Source organism: Squalius cephalus, assembly GCF_949319135.1.
Source record: "Squalius cephalus genome assembly, chromosome: 3".
Lineage (NCBI taxonomy): Eukaryota > Metazoa > Chordata > Actinopteri > Cypriniformes > Leuciscidae > Squalius > Squalius cephalus.
This window is the reverse complement of record NC_137124.1, coordinates 40,347,514-40,365,503: the sequence shown is the minus strand read 5'-3', so window position 1 is coordinate 40,365,503 and position 17,990 is coordinate 40,347,514. Positions and strand designations below refer to the sequence as shown.

The window sequence follows — 17,990 nt, the reverse complement described above, 5'->3', positions numbered from 1 at the left end:
CTGACGTCATTAGCAGAATGCTATCGTGTTATGGGCAACAACAACTCAACCTGTAAGAAATCGAAAGGAAATAAGTACTCGTTCATTCAACTTTCGACCTATAACCCATGTTGAACTTGCAAAACCTACCATAAAATCTGAGATTTCTCAACGGCAATCGGGTGAAAGAGACACATTTAGCCGTCTAGCCCATAGACTGTAAAAAAAGATGGACGACGCCCCTTCGCTCTCTTCCATTGATGAGAACTGAAGCCGCCAGAGTCCCGATATGGCGCTGACATATTGGAACTTGAGTCTGCGCAGTAGCGATCTCGGGACCAGACCTGCGCAGTAGTGAGCAGGAAGTAAAGCCGCGAAATCAACGCTCCGCCCTCACTCTCGCAGAATGCACTCAGGGAGAGTGGATTCTGCACACTTTTTAAAAAATTGATTGCAGTACGACAAGAGGCTTGTTAAAATAAAGTAAACACAATCTCCTCAGTCCTCCGAAGATCCCGAAAAAAATGTCCGTTGGTGCTTCAGTGACTACTTCGCTCAGAGAACCTGTCAATCACAGCTGTCAATCATGACGTTACACCACCGCATCACGTAACTAACTAAAAAATAACTTATTTTTGAAACAGACACTTGAACTTGCATCAGCGTGATAAAAACGACAGCAAATGAAAGAAACCACCTTTAGAAAAAAGATATTTGAAGTGTAATTTAATTGTTTAGTTGGTCTCGCGTCCCGTTGAATAACACGGGGAGGCGGGGCTTATGACCTATACTAGGACCAGTCACTGGGGGGCGATCGAGACGTTTTGGCTTCACTTTTCAGGGCTTGTGCGGCACGCTTGTGCTGCGTTCCAGTCCACTTTTAGACACGCACTTGCGAACTTCCCTAAGCACTTCCCCTCGGGGGAATCCCTGCCGCCATTTTGAAGTGCGTTCCACTTCGTGAAGTGGACGAGGGAAGTTTATATGGACAGACCCTCGTTCCCTCGATTTTGACTGAGGGAGCGAGTCTGCTTCAAATGTACACTTCAGGCACCTATATGTCCCACAATGCAACACGATTGTGACGTCACCGCATATCTCGTCTAATCACCACCACACAGACAACTCTATGATATATTAATTATAATTTTTTAAAATTTAAAACAACCCAAACACACCTATAAACATTTGGATGCTGCATTAAACAAATTCTTAAAGGGAAAAAAAATGTAAATAATAAATCAACTCCACAGCTGATTCCAAGTAATCAAGGGCTTAGGACGTTCCAGTTCAGACCATTGCAGTTTCCGCCAGTAGTGGGCACTCGCAATGACGTACATCCGAGTGAACGAGACGAAGGGAAGTTAGCGAGTGAAGGGCATGACAATTTTGGACTGGAACGCAGCATTGGTCTAGCCTTTATGATATCTATGGGTCTAGCCCCATAGACTCCCATTCAGTCTGCACTCGCCCGCGATCACCTCCAGTGGAATTCTAATGGAACTGCAACCAAGATCGATACAATGGGGCTAATAGGAAGTGCCAAGGCTCTCCGTAGACGGGCATACAACCGGCGTAGCGTCATAGAACGTCTCTGAAAAGGTTCACGCCCACTTTTAGGGGAAAACAAACCGGCGAGCACCATACACAGTATCGGATTGAGGACGTGTACTAACCCTTACAAACATGTAATTTGTATTTAAACATTTTTTTTTTACACAATAGGCTACCCCTATTATGTATTTGTATTTAATTAAATTTTTCCACACAGTATTTTGTATTTTTATTTTATTTTAAATACATTTCCATGTATTTATGCCCATCTCTGCCTGCCATCATCAATATCTTGCTGTTATGGAAATATCATGAATTACGGATGATGCTATCGAAAGCTAAATCAGGCTAGTTGTATGGCTGGACAGAAAAGTGCACTCAGTAGCTCCTCTAAATATAAAGACATAATATTATACATTTAAAGATGTTTACTTCTTAAAACCGAAGTAAAATCATTCACTGGCTACCTGGTGACTCGATGAGGTACGAGTAAATGTCCGGGTAAGACACTTCTGGCCACTGGGTGGGGTTGTTAGACCAATTTGACGCTGGTAGGGACATGTTTTTAAGTTGCCCAAATTAAGTTTATAAACGTATCGTTCACGCTCTATGGAAGGCAGGGTGAACGTATAATTACTCGACATATTTCATCTAAGTGATTTCTGAAGTTATACACGTCTGTCGGCTGTGTACGGACGTTGTTTTGTGCCGCTATTTTGTATTGAAGTCTATGGGAAGTCTGATTTGTTTTCTCCTTGGTTGTAGTACCACCAGAGTTCCACTGGGGGCGATCGCCATGAGTGCAGAATGAATGGGAGTCAATGGGGCTAGACGGCTAAATTTGTCTCTTTCACCCTATCGCCGTTGAGAAATCTCAGGTTTGATTGTAGATTTTGCAAGTTCAACATGGATTTTAGGTCGAAAGTTGAATGAACGAGTACTTATGTCGTTTTGATTTCTTACAGGTTGAGTTGTTGTTGCCCATAACACGCTAGCATTCTGCTAATGACGTCAGCATTCTGACATCATTGACATTTTGAAAGACTTTTTAAAGCAAATAAGTGACTCTAAAAAATCTAACACCCAGCAATGTGTAATTTCTTTGCATCTCCTTTCGAATACAACATTCAAATTACTAGACAAAAAATTATATCCTGAGAAAAGTGGATTTTGAGGGGTATACCGCCATTGACCTCCATTCATTCTGCACTCGTCCTGTGAGCGCCCTCATATGGAATCAGAGTGGAACTGCAACCAGTTCAGAAGCCGGAAGTGTAGTGAGAGTGAAACTTCTCGCCATATCAGAGCCAGACATTCTCTGGCCATATTAGACATTCTCTGGTATACCAGAGCCCGTCTATTAGACATTGGCTGCGTTCGAAACCGCATACTCAATGAGTAGGTACTTAATTTCAATGAGTACTTACTTAACGAGCGCTAAAAGAGTAGGTACTTTATAGCCAAATCTCGTTGAGTATGAATGAGAACCGGACATCTGCCATGTTGACGTTATCATGTGACCTACGACGCGTTATCACACGCGCAACAACTTAAAAGATTTGAACGACACGTTTAATTCATCTGTCTGTAAATATCATGATATTGATTAAACTTGCTCATTTTGTGGTCTTTTTGAAGAAACTGCTGCCCATTTATTTTGTGAGTACATTTAGGGTTGATTTAAAGGGATACTCCACTTTTTTCGGAAATAAGCTCATTTTACATCTCCCCCAGAGTTAAACAGTTGAGTTTTACCGTTTTAGAATCCATTCAGCCGAACTCCGGTTCTGACGGTACCACTTTTAGCATAGCTTAGCACAGATCATTGATTCTGATGAGTCCAGTAGCATTTCTTTCAAAATGACCAAAGAGTTTCAATATTTTTCCTATTTAAAACTTGACTCTTCTGTAGTTAAACCGTGTACTAAGATCGACGGAAAATGAAAAGTTGCGATTTTCTAAGCCTATATGGCTAGGAACTACTCTCATTCCAGCGTAATAATCAAGGAACTGTGTGTCTGTACCATGGGTGCAGCAGGCGTAATGATATGACGCAGCGCCTGAAAATAGTCCCCAGCTCGGTAACTTCTTCCAACGTGACCGGGACTAAGTTTGTCTAACCTATTAGACCTATTTTCAGGCGCTGCGTCATATCATTACGCCTGCTGCACTCATGGTACAGACACACAGTTCCTTGATTATTACGCCGGAATGAGAGTAGTTCCTAGTCATATAGGCTTAGAAAATCGCAACTTTTCATTTTCCGTCGATCTTAGTACACGGTTTAACTACAGAAGAGTCAAGTTTTAAATAGGAAAAATATTGAAACTCTTTGGTCATTTTGAAAGAAATGCTACTGGACTCATCAGAATCAATGATCTGTGCTAAGCTATGCTAAAAGTGGTACCGTCAGACCCGGAGTTCGGCTGAATGGATTCTAAAACGGTAAAACTCAACTGTTTAACTCTGGGGGAGATGTAAAATGAGCATATTTCCGAAAAAAGTGGAGTATCCCTTTAAGTTCTTATATTTAACCCTACTAATGTGACCCACCGTTTTATCCTTAACGATATTTATTTTTAATACGAAATCCCAAAATTGTCATCTCTTGAATATGTTGTTAATTTCTTTATTTTATATCCAAACATTTTCATCCATAAGCAAAAGTGGCTTACTGCTTTGTTTTCCTCTTTTTCTTGTTAAATTTAACTCTCGTTTCATCCCTCAGGCCTATAAATAACAGAAAATGCATTTTTTAAAAATGTATTATATAATTAATTATTTAAGAAAATATATATTGATATTCAACCTTATAGGTTTTTTTCCTGTGTATAAAATCTCATAATATGTTTGCAAACCCATGATATATATATATATATATATATATATATATATATATAAATACATACATACATACATTTACTCGACAGCCCTACCTAGAACGGTTTTCCTCAGCGTTTGTAATGTCTGCACAAAGGGAGATTCACCTTTGGAGAAAACTGTTGATTTTATACTCGAAAAATTTAAGTATCATTATTAAAAATTAATATTACCCCAGAATGAATTGCATTGCTATCCCAGCCCAAAACATACAATAATAACAACGATAAATGCTGATCAATTAATTATATTACTTTTTACTGTAAATTATATAATTCAATAAAACAAACAAAATGTAATGTATGTCATATGAAATAGCTATGCATGACTACACTCTAGATGTGTATATAGTGAACATCTACATTTTCATTCAAACAATAAATAAAGCATTAATTAATTGTATTTTATTTACTGACAACAATGAGAAATATTAATAAATTAGTAAAAGAATGAATGAAAGTCACCATCACACAATAAACAAATGCATATACAAGTCAACACATGAAACAAAGCTTTATTCAAGCTACAATCATGTATGTAGGCTACAGGCGCTGAACCCCACATCCTTCTGCCATCTCAACACAGCGGTTCCCATTCTGCGGCTTTATTCTGATGAATCAGCTGACCGCCAGAGGTGAGCCGTTCCTTCGTGCCTGAGGTTGTTGCGCTTCACAATCTGAGGCAATAAGGGCAGGTGGAGTGATGGAGGGTCTCATAAGAGCAGGTGGAGTGATGGAGGGTCTCATCCATGGCACCATCTCCAGGATTCATCTCTGCTCTTCATCCTCAGTGCTCACACCAGTCTGCTGACATTTCAGATCCTACAAAATACACAAACATAACACAAAAGCAGTAATTTTAACCGCACAATGTCATTTGATTTCAGTATTATTTAGAAGACAAAAATGCTTTTTTCCACAAATGCCGCCATCATCTTCCCTTGCAGGTCCTGCTCCACCACAGAAGATCTGCAGCAAATGCATAGAAATCAAGAATCAGAAAAGTGCTGTAATAGCTCTGTTTGAAATTACAATAATTAAAATAAACTACAACTTAATATTTAAATAGTTGTTGTTATTCATTTCTGTAATGTCACAAAGTCTTTGATGGCAGCATTCAGCTTCATGAGCCACTCTCCACTAAACACACACGTGTTCATCTGTTCTTGTAACATCCAGACCAGATTCACATTACCTCTGTGATTTATGAGCTCAACACTACATTTACATGTTGAGGTTGTTTTAACTTTTTATCCTACATAAATGTTCCTTAATTTACCAACATTGACAAATAAAATAGATAACTTATGTTTAATTACTTTATAGATTTGTTCTACATAATAGCACACATACATCACTCAGATGTCTATTTCATATAGTAATCTGCAATTCTTATAGAAGAGTTTCTTGCCAGATATTAAATAGACATTTAGTAATTGTATTTAAGATGTATACGGTTTAAAATGTATGCAAATCCACTTTGGAGACGTATGTGTCCTTACTGGAGCTTCTCTGTTAGCTATACATAATAAAATGTGATTTACAGCAAAATCACAAATATATAGCGTCTTTACATCTTCAACAATTCAACAGTTTACTGTACAGTAGTTCAACACATGCGATCATTTGATTTGTAATACTCACATTTGAAAACAGTCTCGTCCGTCATCCTTTCCGTCACGTTCGAGTATGACCTATCCTTCTTCTTCTTTTTTATGACGTATCCTCTCGCGTGGCCTCCTGGGATAGAAGAGTATCCATCGTTGAACACTCAAAAATCTGGGCGGAAGCAGTAAGCCATCCGGGAACTTCTCGCCTACTCTTTTATGAATACTGATGTTTCGAACGTACTGCTTCCTTCACGTACTGTTTTCGCCTACTATATAGTAGGAAAGTAGGCATATTCGAACGCACTTAAGTCCGAATCTCGCGATAATTAGTACGTCACCCAGGTAATTCTCGCCTACTCTTTTGGATTCGTACATACTTTTTCGCTCGCCTACTCTTTTTCCCATACTAAATAGTAGGGAAGTATGCGGTTTCGAACGCAGCCATTCTCTGGGTATACGGTAACCCTGAGGACCCAATTAGTATGCCAGTAGTATGCCTGATCTAAATCTGTTCTCGCGATAACTTGTAGCTAACGTGAGCTGTTTAAGGGTGCTTCTCAATTCTTATTTGTGTATCCTCGTTTCCTCTCCTCGCTTGCTTCCTTTCCTCGCGTCTCAGCTCCGCCCCCTGTAGGATGCGAGGGAAGGCTGCAAGGAAAAGACGCGAGGACGGAGGGATCGAATGAAAGCTTTTTTTATACATCGGGATCCTTGATCACTCGAGCGTCACTTCATCGCGTCATCAGCAGCGCTCAGAGGATCTGCCCTCATGTTGTTGAAATTTGTTTATTTAAGAAATTCATAATAAATAATAATAAAGAAAGATACCCTGTTGAAATATGTGAGATGTGTGGTTTATATAAACTGCAAAAGTAAAGTATAAATCAAAATGATTGTGACCGATGTGAAGGGGGAGGAGAATTTATACGTGCGTCACGTTTTAGTCGATAAAACTCTTCCGCATAGGATCCACCTGTGTATCCTCGCTCATGACTCCTCAGGAAGCCTCGTCACTCCTCGATCCTCGACTCCTCGCGGTGCAATTAGAGAATTGAGATGTCCTTCAAGATGGCTGTGCTCGATCGGTTTCCGGGTCATAGGATGGAGGACGGAGGAGAGAGGAGACGAGGAGGGATATTGAGAAGCACCCTAAGTGTTATTATGTGGTAGCTTTATGTAGAATGCTAAATCCCGCTGCAAGGTAAAATTAAATTATATAAATTATAATTATTAAATTATATATTGTATATGTAAATTGTGTATATTCTATAGCTAATATTTAAAATCTCAAGCTGCGTCAATAGCAGGAGAAAGACCGCAACATTTAAAAATACTACTGTTATTGTGTCACGAAATGTATTTTTAAGAGTTTTTCAGTCGAGAAAGTAGTTGTTTTAATCTCAAATATGTTGTTTGTTTACAGACAGCGCCTATTTCAAATTTTGATCTTACGTTTTCGGAGACGGGAGATCCAAGGGATCACCGGGCGCTCAGCGCTCACGTATCCCGCCTGAAAAAGCCTTATCTCGGCAAGTGCAGCAGACGTTACTCGCTGAGTCTAGTGGAGTGGTATAATTCGTCTTGTGTAGGCTATGTCTAACGGACGATCTTTGATCTCATTAATCTATCATTTTCGTTTTGGCTGGGGGCAAAGTTTAGTTTTATAACTTTATATAACGTTGAATTGTTTAGGCTATTTATCTTTAACGTTGTGCCTGCTGACTTATGTTTGACTGAATCGTTTAATTACTTTATTTCTTGACTTGTATGGCTACTTATACTTTCATAATTGCTATTATTGATCAATAAAACTGAAATTTAACAAAAAGAGACAGGGTTGTGTCATTTTATTTTATATAGCTGTAAGAATATTTTAATATATATATAATATGATATCACCAACACAGCATGTATTTTTTTTTTTTATGTATGGGATCATGGGAAGTATTTCAGAGTATGTTGTCTTGAAAGAAATCAAGCATCACTGACAAAGGCTCAAAAGAGACCATGACTTTCTAAAAGATCTTTTAAATATAGATGGTTTGTGTTTTTGTTTTACTTTTAGGACTGGAGAACATCTGGTAATGAGATGTCACTTTTTTCTGTTTGTTAAATGCTTAGTTAGGGTTGGGATCTCTGCAAAGGAATACCTTCTCACAACATAGCAACACTTTATAATTAACTTAATGAATTACTAGCGTAATGATAGCAGCTGACATAGTTGCACATCATCCTCTTCAGTGGACCCATCCTGGTGCATCATCCTATATATTTCAACCAAGTGGCAAGCCGTTGTGTTTCGATTTTTTTTTCCCCTCCAAACCAAGATGGCAAATGGTCAGTCAGAAATTGCAAGTTGCTCCGGAATGGACACTGTCACTGATGGAGTTTTGGTTCCTTGCCACTGTTGCCTTGGCTTTGGCTTGCTTAGTTGGGGACATTTAATATTCAACAATATTATTGATCTGCCTAATTAGGGTGGACAATGATGCAATTTTCTTCTAGAAACAAACTTGTTGTATTATTTTCATTTTATCAATGTGAAGCTGCTTTGATACAATCTGTATTGTAAAAAGCGCTATATAAATAAAGGTGACTTGCCTTGACAACATGAATTTACTTCAAACTAAAGATTTGACTTTTCATACAGCAAAATACACTGCATCTATTTGTCTCATTAGCTCTCAAAAAACTTTAACCTTACAGTTCATTAAATATTTTAACACAGCTAACTCAACATTAATTGTTTTTAAATCTTCACAATCTATAGCCAGAGGACTATCACAAAAGTGTTTAGGAAAGTAAAGACATACTAGAGTATGTTTGTTTAAAGCTGCTTTGTATTGTTGTGTATTTTAAAAAGCTCTATAAATGTCCTAAAACGATGTGCATTTTGCTTGTAGTTTTGTGTTAATAAAAATGTAATATATTACATCTCATAATTCAGTTTCAGAATTCATTATGTATTGTATTGTGTAATTTAATACAATTTTTATATAAGTTTTGATTCTCTAATTTTATTACATTAAATGTTATTGTGTTGTATGATGTTCTGTATTAAGAATTATTATGACATAAATCATATGCATTAGTACACAAATGACATGCTTGTAATAAAAAAAGCATATTATGCCCTATTTCTTTAAAACAAATAACTTCGCCACAAAACATACTTTAACATGTTATTTCTTTAAAATAAAGATTATTATATGAATTAAGGGGTTTGATTAATTACATTAAGATTGTGATTCCATAATTATATTATATTATATTATGTTGTCTGTGAATTTTTTATAGAACTTTTCGTGTAAAGAATGATACAATTTAGCGGGTAGAAGTTTGATACGGTTAGACTTTGTGTGAGAGCACTTTGTGGACTACAACTCTCGACGCGTTTGAAACGTCAACACCACTAGCACACGGACTAGCTCACGGATCCCGCTAAACATGGCTGTGTCTTTAATGCACTTCACCGCCTTCTTTCAGGGAGAGGACAAAATCGTTGAAGTTGGCGAAAACCACGGGTAAGTCAACTTTATGGGGTGACGTCACATAGGCGACATGTAGTCTTTCTCGTTATGTCTTTTCCACAACTGCTAGCTGAAGAATCATACCATATACTGTCAAACTCGTAACATGAAAAGTTCTATAAAAAATTCACAGACAACATATGTTCACATTCATGGCACAATTCAAACGGGACCAGAAAATAATTATTTTCTCCCATTCACTTGCATTGACGGTTTTTCAACTTTGAGGTCCAGCGGGGTTTTGCGGAAGGGGCGGGACTTACCAGCTCTATAGAGAGCCTAAGTCCCTCCCCTTCCGGTCGACCACCATGGGACCTTATTTCGGAAAAATATTGTATGGTAGTCAATGGCGAGAGACAACAAATATTTTGATCTCGTTTGAATTGTGCCCTGATTTACACATATGATGTTTGTCAATTTAAAAGATACATTTTAAAGTCAAGAAAGTCGCAGCTTGATGTAAAACTGCTGAGGTATAAGACACTGAAAATACGTAATTACAAAGACTACAAACCCAGAAGGCGCACACGCGACGTCATACCTTTTCTCTCAATGAATGAAGCTAACTTTACTGAAGCTAACGTCTGTCATTTTTTCTATAGTCTTACATTATAATCGTAACGTTACGCCGTCATGCCTGAGTGTTTTGAGCCAGAATACACACATACGAGCAACGGATCTTGTGACGTACATAGTGCGAGACGAGAGATGTAGTTCATTGAGCGATTTTCACATAAAACTAAACGTTACTCTTCTGTTTTATGACAAACTGCGACTTTCTTGACTTTCATAATTACCTTTTAAATTGACAAACATCATATGTGTAGTTCAGGGCACAGTTCAGACGGAATAAAAAGATAAGTTATCTCTCGCCATTGACTTCCATACATATTTTTTCCGAAATAAGGTCCCATGAGCCGGAAGCGGAGAAGCGGGACTTAGGCTCTCTATAGACGCTTTCAACGGTACTGCGCATGTGCTTTACTCTGGCCCAAACTTAACTTCCGGCAGACTTCCGCAAACCAAGTAAATAACCTTAGTATTAGCTAGTATTTCTTGCCAGTCGAAGAAAAGAAACGTTACTTGGCCAAACTGAAATGTGATAAGGTCACACTACAAAATCAACTCAACCTGAAGCCACCTACATCTGAAATGGGAACACAATGCGTTGAGCCAGCGCCATAGTACATAACTCTGCTGAGAAACAACCACCTTTGTCAGCTCTACACAGGGTCGACATTGATGCATTCTACTCAGTTGCTGAGCACCTTACCAGTTCACACACCTTAAAGGGTTAGTTCACCCAAAAATGAAAATTCTGTCAGTAATTACTCTCCCTCATGTTGTTCCAACCCTGTAAGACCTTCGTTCATCTTCGGAACACAAATTAAGATATTTTTGATTAAACTGAGAGCTGTCTCGCTCCTCCATTTTTTTTTTTTTCATTTGTGTTCCGAAGATGAACGAAGGTCTAACGGGGTTGGAACAACATGAGGGTGAGTAATTACTGACAGAATTTTCATTTTTGGGTGAACTAACCCTTTAATTTATTGCAGGGTGATCTTGCTGAAAGGTTTTGTGTTTCTCAGTCCATTGTAAGCAAGGTGATTTCGCGTTGGCTTGACATCATGGAGAATTGTTTCATAGAGCAGTTTCCAAACACAACATGTAGAGCACAATATATCAAAATATCGCAAATGTATATATTGCAATATGCATAATTTTTTTTTTGCTTTAATAAGCTTTAATCAGTTTATATAATTCATACAGTGAAAAACTATGCAGTGTTTTACTTTTACATTTGATTATTCAGTTTCTGTTGTTAAATAGACCTAATGTAGGATAACCTGAACCCTGTGGTTTACACTGATGTTAAAATAACATTTCTTACGCTACAGTAAAACACTGATGTTCACTTTCACAAGTTGAAGGGATGTTTTCTTGTTACAAAAAGAATGTGAAACACATAGGTTATATAATTTTAAATCTAATTTAAGTTAATTTTATATACTTTAAGCATTATCGTATCGAATATCGCATTGTTTAATGAGTTATCGCATATCGCATTTTTCTTTCAATAACTTAATAACCTCGTCCAGGCAATGAAGTAATGGCAGACAAAGGCTTCACCATTACCGATCTCCTCTATGAAAGGAAGGTGAAACTTGTCCTCCTTGTGAATCTTGTAAAACAGATGTTACCTGTTGTGAATAGTTATTTTTATAAACCTTTACAATGTGCCCAGATGTTACCTGTTGTGAATAGTTATTTTTATAAACCTTTACAATGTGCCCAGATGTTACCTGTTATGAATCGTTATTTTTATAAACCTTTACAATGTGCCCAGATGTTACCTGTTATGAAGTTTTTTTTATAAACCTTTACAATGTGACCAGATTTGACCTGTCAGTCATTTATTATAAAACTATAATGTGAGCTCTGTAGATTCCCCTTAAAACTTAAATGAATTAAGTCTTCTAGTTAGAAGGAATAAGTCACGTCAAGTTTGCAAATGAATACCATCTTGGTTTATTACTTATGAAATTTAAATGGTGAAATGTTTCTACATGAAGGTCAGTAGAAGGTGTCTCTAGCTTCCTAAAAACATCAAACACTTCTTACAACTGATTTTATACAACTTATTTAATCGTTCATATAACCAATTACCTAATCTCCTATCCTTAACCCTAAATATTCTCATTCCTTATTATTTACAAATAATTTTTCATTGCTGCTCCATCAACTCCTTCTGACAGGAGGACGTAGTTAAATATTCCCATAGGTTAACGTTACCTATGGCCACGTTAACAATGACGATGGATGAGACAATGTGAGACGAACTGATAGTCGTACGAAGTTTTCTCCGTGCTCCCAATTTAAAACATTTACGGTATTAACGTTATTTGTCATTTTGATAAAGTTTTGGCTAACTATAAACAATCTTCTAACGACTGAAATAGCTACCGGATGTGCCGTGTCAATTTAGCGGAAGTCGGATGACAAAATGCGGAAGCGCGAAGTATTAAAAGTGGGCGGGGCGGAATAAGGTGAATACGGTAAGGCAGTATCAGTGCAGTTTGCTCATAGCACGATCATCGGATAACGTTAGCTGTATGCTATGCTATTATCTAAGCTAACTAAAAAACACACGAACAACGAGAAATGTTTAATTTCACAATCTATAGCTTCGGTTAAATACTAGTATATGAAACGTATCATTTAAAATACATTAAATACATTAATGACTCGTTAAAACGTAGTACAAACGTCTTCTATAATAAAATTATTTTGTATGATTTATAACCAGGCACTAAAGCGATTACCCATAAAACGTGCTTTGAACCAATCGGATTGCTTGGGTCCTCAGGGTTACCGTATACTATACGGTTACAGAATACTATACCAGGTGTATACTATTGTATAGTGTATACCAGGGGTCGGCAATTAACTTTGGCCGCGGGCCAATTTTTCTTTTAGCCAGTAGATGGCGGGCCAGCTACACGGAGTAGCCCTATATGGGTACAAATTAAATACTCTTAACTATTAATTATTAATTATTATACTCTTAACGTCTACATTGCATATCAATGAAATCATTTTAAACAGATCAAGTACTATTGTGTTAACATATTACAGCTATTTTAATAAAGGTGTGAATAGCAATGCCTAATTTGCTTACAGTCCGACTTTTGAACTTTATTCCTTTTTTATTATTATTATTTATTCGGGACACACACATAGGCTACACACCTATGGTTTAAGGAGGTCTGCGCGGGACTGTTTTTTTCTCTTCTTTTCGTCCCGCTCCCACAAGGTTCAATTCAGCAATTAAAATACACTCTGTGTTCACCCGCATTATTTCCCGACCTGACGAGTCCGCAAAATTTAGATCTAGTTTCCAGAATCTCACATTCAAATGTCTCTAACAGAAATTTGAGAGATTAAGTAGCAGCCTATAACAATTATAAATGCTTTGTGTTCGTGTCAACATAAAATATTATTTTAACATTGTAGGCTACTGTCAGCAGAGTAAAAAATGTCACAGAAAAAAATAATGAAATATAAATAACATAAATTAAATAGGACAAAGCCTATCACTCAAATTGTTAAGCAACATAAACGAAAACCATATTGCCCTACTGACAAATGAAGCATGCTATTTTCTGCCAACTATTTCAAACATCCTTGCAAAAAAATAATGTTGTTTATTATTTATTAACAATGGTTTCAGTACCAAACAGCCTGGTGGTCAGAATGAAGTGCGGATACGCTGTCAAAAGATGTCGGGAGTGGGCTATTGTCAGTCAGACCGCCCGCTCCGTCCAAAGTATAAGTAGGCTACAGAGTTCCGACCGCTACCGTCGTTATATTTTAAAATTGAATCCCGCGCCGCATGATTCATGCGCGCTTTACACAGTATGCGGCGGTGAAATCGCCGCGCGGCTACGGCTTTTCTCAAGTAGCCTAGTGGAAGAGTTTTGTGCAGCATTTAGTGCAAATATTTTATATCAGGTAGGCTAATACATATTATTTATCAGTGTTATAGGCTACCCGAGTAAATAATAAGTAACGAATGATACACGGGGCCTATTTGTAAACCGTTATTGTAAAATAAAAATAAGCTGAAAAAAAAAAAAAAAAAAAAAACGGACTTCCAAAATAATCCGGCGGGCCAGAAAATATTGCTGGCGGGCCAGTTTTGGCCTATTGCCGACCCCTACTATACCACAGAATACTATACCACACCGGTACGGATCGAGTAGCGACAAGAGGTTCCAATGAACTGCCGTAGCCGACGCATCGACGTCATCTTTATGCGCCAAGAAGTCGGAACTGTGTGCGTTTGAACCGATTTTTAACAATGAAGTATCAGACATGCAACAAAGGTTAAAGGCTTTAGATTTCAGCGTGGCCGTCTTCTTTTTACGTTTTTACTTGGAGTTTAATAGTAATCATTATTAGAAGTGTCTTATTAAGGGAATCACTGTCCGAGAGCGTCTCCGTGGCAGTGTAACGTTAAAGCGATTATCTTTTATTTATTTCAGTAAACCAAGGAAGCGATAAGTTAAAGGTAAGGTAAGAATGTGTAAATGTGACAGTCACTCAGCTCGACATAATTGGTTCTGAAACTTGACAGATCTCTTGTTATGACTTTTAACTAACAGCTATAGCAATATGATAGACACGGAGAAGATTCCCTCAGGAGGGAATGCCGCCTGTGCAAACCTCAGCGAGAAGAAAGAGAACGAGAAAAAGAAGAGATCTCGCGTGAAACAGCTACTGGCTGATGTGAAGAAGCAGGTGGAATTTTGGTTTAGTGATGTGAATCTTCACAAGGACAAATTCATGAAAAATATAATTGAACAGTCACGAGATGGATGTATGTATCAGTTGCTCATACCTCATAAACTATACTGTATGTGTGTATAGGCCTATTCACTTAACTGTTTCTTTCGTATTGTTACAGATATTGACATATCTGTGTTGACTTCATTCAACCGAATGAAAAAATTTACTACGGATGTAAAATTGATAGCCAGAGCTCTTAAAAATTCACCAATAGTAGAGGTATTGTTTGCATTTGCATAACATATATTTTCTTTTCCTTTATCAGAGGGATTTTAGTTCTGATTTTTTTGCACTAATAATCACAGTAACTGTTGTGTCCTTAGGTAAATCTTGAAGGAACACATGTACGACGAAAGAATCCACTTGGTGAAAGCCCAAAAGATGTGGACAGCCGTACAGTTTATGTGGTAATTGACTGCAAATTAATTGAATTGTTTTTCTTGTATGCCTTTTTTTTTATTTCAATGTATTCCTTAATCTGGAATTGTTGTGTTTCAGGAGCTGTTGCCAAAGACGGTCACTCATGTTTGGCTGGAGCGAGTGTTTAGCAAGTGTGGAAATGTGGTTTATGTTAGTATCCCCAGGTACAAGTCCACTGGACATCCCAAAGGGTTTGGATTTGTGGAGTTTGAGACAGAAGAACAAGCACAGAAAGCTATTGAGGTAACTGATGCTATTTATAATTGGACTAAGTTGTTCAAGTATTCATAATGCTTAGACATTAAGATATGACTTTGATATTACCGAAAGTGGCAATTTAGTTTTAGGCATACATAAAGGAACCAACTAAATTTAGACACTGGGCTGCTAGTGAAGAAACAAGAACATGTTGGACTGTACTGTAGGGATTATACAAACAGAAAAAGTTTTAATAATACAGCAATACAATGCAGAACAATTCCAATGAATGGTGTGTTTCACTTGAAATGACAGATGCTGAACAATCCTCCAGAAGATGCTCCAAGGAAGCCAGGAATATTCCCTAAGACTTGTAAGAAAAAGACTATCCCCTTTGATGCTGCCCAGGACACACAAGGTAGCACATTGCTATGCCTTACTGTGAATATATGTAATCCTCAAGATTACAGCATAACATGAAAGAGAACAGTTGGTGTCTTTCTGCCATCACAATCTAAAGCCCCTTTCACACAGAGATTCCGGAAAATACACGGATGAAGTGACCTGGGATTTGACCCGGGTTCGTTTGATTTTGGTTCATTCACACTGCCAGTGATTTTCCGGAATCAGAGAGTGCGTTCACACACAACCCGTAAAAATCCGGTAAAGACACGTGACATCGATGTGACTTTAATGTCTCAGCGGCGTCTTAAGTTTGCTTATGAGCTGCGATTTCTCTCTCGAGAAACCATGCTTGTGCATTTTTTTCTCTAATTTGATCATAAACTTGCGCATTACGTACCGTTTCACAGCTGGCGAACAATCCTGCGCTTCAGCGTCATCACTACGACATGGCATTATTACGGCTTTTGTTCACACAGCGAGTTCCGGGATTGAACACGGCGATGTTACTAGGTCCCCAACCCGGCATCGATCCCGGCATAAATCCAGGGTCGTGTTTGCGTTCACACAGAAGGCACTCTGGCAATATGCCGGCAATTTCCCAGGTTCAAAGCGCTGTGTGAAAGGGGCTTAAGTGATCCAGATATTAGCAACACACTTTATTTTTTACTTTTAGATGATGATGATGAGGAGGATGGCAAGAAGGGAAAAAAAAGGTCTCGAAGTGAGCTTAAAAACAGTGCTGTTCAAGAAATAGCTGTAAATAAGATGGAGAGAGGAGCGTTCGAGACTGCGGTTACAAACAAACCGAAGAAACAATCAGCAGATGAAACTAAAACTGAAAACCCTGTAATACTGACGAGCACAGCAAGTAAAAAAACTGAGAAGAAAAGACGAAGATCCTGCAGTTTTGAGGCATCAACTGGAGGAGGACAAGATGAGATGCCATCCAAAATGAGAAAATTAGAAGAGGAAAACGAGGAGGGAGAGATGAAAGGTAGATGTTGTTTTAGTTTATTTGAGGGAATTACATATGCACTCAGTACATTTTTCTGTATTTTTTTTTTCCACAAAGAAATTGAAGTACTTTTGAAAAGCTTCAGTCACATCAATAGCTTATAAAAAGATGTTTTCTTTTTTTGGAGGGGGTCACCTCATGGGGTTATATTGACCTGACATGACATGACCAGTCAAATACTAGTTGCTGTGTTATCCATGTTACTGGACTCTTTTTGCATATGGAATATATTATTCACATTTGACTAGCCCATAGGGATGCTCACATTAACTGTTTAACCGTTAACTGAAAGTAAGAATTTTGACCGATTAATACTATCGGTTAAACTGTTTTTCAAGATATTTAGATTTTTTTTGTTGCATTGATGAAAATATGCTACACATATGAAATTAAGTTTTTGAGAGGACAGACAAGTCGCATTTGATTACATTCAGAAATAATGTACACCAGTAAATAAAGAGAAATGTTTACAAACATTATAAACATTAAATACTAAATATAGCTAACAGACTATTTAAATTGAGCAGTGTAACTTTTTATATGTTTGGTTGACTAGTTTATTTTGATTATAAACATGCTGGGATGTCAAGTTAACAATGCTAGAATTGATATGTTCATGTGCCTCAAGTGCATTCCTTTCAGGTTTCCTTTACGTGGGCTTATTTTTGGAGCACACCACAAAAATGAACCGAATCTCAGCATGTGCAACTTTTTGCAGTTTTTCCTTTAATTTTGTTAATCTGTTAATTATTTAAGTAAAATATATTTTGTGTATTTATTCCTTTTATTTATTTTATTCCTTAATGTACTGTGCAGTACAATACACCAAACAAACAAACAAAAAAATAAATACTCTGCCACAGCATCCCGTCTTTGGTCTGGGTCAGGCCAGAGAATCTCGTCCACATCACAGGCTATATTGGCCCTAGCCAGGCAGTGGGTAAAATCCGCTTGCTGTTCCCTGCTGGCAAGCATCAACTGAAATATCTAGGCAGGCTTCTTCCATTTCATCGTCTCTGTGTCCTAGAAAAATAGAAGTACTGATTACTGT

The 17,990-nt window shown here is 37.7% G+C and overlaps 1 protein-coding gene across 1 annotated transcript in view; it reads left to right on the top strand.

The window, feature by feature from the left end:
* Nucleotides 1-14,337: 14,337 nt before the first annotated feature.
* Nucleotides 14,338-17,990, top strand: part of larp7 (La ribonucleoprotein 7, transcriptional regulator) — a 42,409-nt gene continuing 38,756 nt past the window's right edge. The window contains exons 1-7 of the mRNA XM_079865356.1: nucleotides 14,338-14,623; nucleotides 14,718-14,932; nucleotides 15,020-15,120; nucleotides 15,225-15,308; nucleotides 15,400-15,564; nucleotides 15,835-15,937; nucleotides 16,598-16,918. Of these exons, the coding sequence (XP_079721482.1) occupies nucleotides 14,728-14,932; nucleotides 15,020-15,120; nucleotides 15,225-15,308; nucleotides 15,400-15,564; nucleotides 15,835-15,937; nucleotides 16,598-16,918 (979 nt within the window). The 5' untranslated portion in view covers nucleotides 14,338-14,623; nucleotides 14,718-14,727. The remainder of the gene's footprint in view (nucleotides 14,624-14,717; nucleotides 14,933-15,019; nucleotides 15,121-15,224; nucleotides 15,309-15,399; nucleotides 15,565-15,834; nucleotides 15,938-16,597; nucleotides 16,919-17,990) is intronic.